Below are 3,210 nucleotides of genomic sequence, written 5' to 3'. Positions count from 1 at the left end.
AAATTTAGTGGATTTGAGAACAAACCCCTCAGAAGGATATTGGGAGTTAAATGGCAACACAAGATTAGAAATGAAACTATAAGAGATTATGTGGATGAGATCATGATGCAGGAAAATATAGGAATAGACAGGTTATCAGTGAGAGGGGAGAGTGATAACGACAATAACCAAAAAACAATAAGAAATACCAATACAATGTACAAGCGTTTGTGATACACGAGTGGTACCAATGGAAGTATTCCCTGGAATACAAAAAAAAAAAAAATCAAAACACTTCCTCGAGCATATTATTTACGTCTAAGAAACCCTCAAAAATAGTTTCATCTCACTATTTTTTCATAGAAGATAGATTTAGATTTGCTAAGAACAAATAACTACATTTCAATGAAGCTTACGCGAAATTCACAGAACACCATTTGCTCCCGTTCCTGAAAGTAGCTTGTATTTCCAAGGGAAACAGCTCCTTATTTCCTTGGAGAGCACATAAAATTTGGGTGAAAATGCTTGCTTTCCAATGAATTTGGTGTCTTTTCTTTTCCTTACTAAACCAAAATATGTTTGGACTTCATATATGAAAACTATCTTCTATTCTCACGCTATACTTGCACAGTCTTTTGCTCTAGTATTTTTCCTTATTTGTAAAACACTGGAGTCCAAAGTTTTCGTTTTGGCGGCTACTATTCAACTTGATTTCTTCTTTGTCTAGTAGACTATATTCGGACCTTAATTATTTTCTGCTTCCTGAAACAATGATAAGTATCGATAATATCGAAGTTTATAAATCTCTATTTTTATCTGGCACAATTACCAGTATATCTATGTTAGCGTTATCATAGATTCTTCTCCTTCTTCTTCTTCTTCTTCTTCTTTGTCTACATCTTTTCCCACTTCTATGTGGGGTCGATGTTTCTGGCCAGCGTTCTCCATCTACCTCTGTCCCACACTTCATCACCGGTTAATCCCTTTGATCGAAGGTCATCCTTGATACAGTCCACCCACCTTCGCTTTGGTCTCCCTCTCCTTCTCGTTCCCTGTACCTCCAATTCCATCACTCTCCTCCCAATATACTGTTCATCTCTTCTCTTCTCATAGATTCGGTTATCCTTATAACCTTTATTCCTAGAATCTTTAATAATTGATACTTTACGTTATCTCATTTCTCCATTATCGTCATAATCACCCCTTATATCATTTTTATAACGAAAGATTTTGTCTCATAAGTTAATGTTGCTATAGCCTATGCTTTTATTAAACAATAGCAGATAAAACAGGTTAGCTGTATATATATATATATATATATATATATATATATATATATATATATATATATATATACATATATACATACATATATATATACATATATACATATATACATACATATACATTATATATATATATATATATATATATATATATATATATATATATATATATATGCATATATATACATATGATAATTGTTTACAACACCACGCTCTCCATTTACTCCAAAATAATGCAATCCTGCAGTTCTAATCTTCTTACACAGTAAATAGGTGGTTATTTAAATTCTGAGAAAGCAATAATTAGCAAGATATGTTGAGGAAGGGGGAAGGGGTTATAAAAAGAAAATAGCTCAGTTTCCTCACTAAACGACTTGGAACTGACATGTCAACATAGTCAACGAAACAAAATTTGTGATGCCAGCGTACATAAACAGAAGTTCGTGATGCCAGCGTACATTTGATATACTGTATATTAAAAATATACTTAATTAAACACAAAGTGATTACTCAAAAGTGTCACTATTTGTAAATTGCATATTTTATGGACACTTTTGAGTAATTAATCCATTTTTAATTAAGTATATTTTGAATATACAGTATATCAATGTAAGCTGGCATCACGAACTTCTATTTATGTACGCTGGCATCACGAACTCTGTTTCGTTGACTATGTTGACATGTCAGTCCTTAAGAGGAACATCTTCACACAAGCGGATTTTTTCTGGGCAGAAATATTTCCGCTCGTTAGGAGGCACGTCTTCACACGAGCTAATTTCTTCCATACGGAAATATTTCCGCTCGTTAGGAGGCACGTCTTCACACGAGCTAATTTCTTCCATACGGAAATATTTCCGCTCGTTAGGAGGCACGTCTTCACACGAGCTAATTTCTTCCATACGGAAATATTTCCGCTCGTTAGGAGGCACGTCTTCACAAGAGCTAATTTCTTCCATACGGAAATATTTCCGCTCGTTAGGAGGCACATCTTCACAAGAGCTAATTTCTTCCATACGGAAATATTTCCGCTCGTTAGGAGGCACGTCTTCACAAGAGCTAATTTCTTCCTTACGGAAATATTTCCCCTCGTTAGGAGGCACGTCTTCACAAGAGCTAATTTCTTCCATACATAAATATTTCCGCTCGTTAGGAGGCACGTCTTCACAAGAGCTAATTTCTTCCATACGGAAACGCTCGTTAGGAGGCACGTCTTCACAAGAGCTAATTTCTTCCATACGGAAATATTTCCGCTCGTTAGGAGGCACCACTTCACAAGAGCCAATTTCTTCCATACGGAAATATTTCCGCTCGTTAGGAGGCACGTCTTCACACGAGCTAATTTCTTCCATACGGAAATATTTCCGCTCGTTAGGAGGCACGTCTTCACAAGAGCTAATTTCTTCCATACATAAATATTTCCGCTCGTTAGGAGGCACTACTTCACAAGAGCTAATTTCTTCCATACGGAAACACTCGTTAGGAGGCACATCTTCACAAGAGCTAATTTCTTCCATACGAAAATATTTCCGCTTGTTAGGAGGCACCACTTCACAAGAGCTAATTTCTTCCATACGGAAATATTTCCGCTCGTTAGGAGGCACGTCTTCACACGAGCTAATTTCTTCCATACGGAAATATTTCCGCTCGTTAGGAGGCACGTCTTCACAAGAGCTAATTTCTTCCATACATAAATATTTCCGCTCGTTAGGAGGCACGTCTTCACAAGAGCTAATTTCTTCCATACATAAATATTTCCGCTCGTTAGGAGGCACGTCTTCACACGAGCTAATTTCTTCCATACATAAATATTTCCGCTCGTTAGGAGGCACGTCTTCACAAGAGCTAATTTCTTCCATACATAAATATTTCCGCTCGTTAGGAGGCACGTCTTCACAAGAGCTAATTTCTTCCATACGGAAACGCTCGTTAGGAGGGACATCTTCAC

General features: G+C 36.6%; 1 protein-coding gene across 1 annotated transcript in view; it reads right to left on the bottom strand.

Moving 5' to 3' along the window:
- The window catches only part of LOC137631251 (uncharacterized), an 8,984-nt gene extending 6,370 nt beyond the window's left edge, over positions 1–2,614 (bottom strand). Inside the window, exons 1-2 of the mRNA XM_068363035.1 lie at positions 2,224–2,614; positions 396–471 (exon numbers count right to left, since the gene is read on the bottom strand). Coding sequence (XP_068219136.1) covers positions 396–471; positions 2,224–2,614 — 467 coding nt within the window. The remainder of the gene's footprint in view (positions 1–395; positions 472–2,223) is intronic.
- Positions 2,615–3,210: the final 596 nt, after the last annotated feature.

Source organism: Palaemon carinicauda, chromosome 39 (genome assembly GCF_036898095.1).
Source record: "Palaemon carinicauda isolate YSFRI2023 chromosome 39, ASM3689809v2, whole genome shotgun sequence".
Lineage (NCBI taxonomy): Eukaryota > Metazoa > Arthropoda > Malacostraca > Decapoda > Palaemonidae > Palaemon > Palaemon carinicauda.
This window is presented reverse-complemented; position numbering and strand designations above follow the sequence as displayed.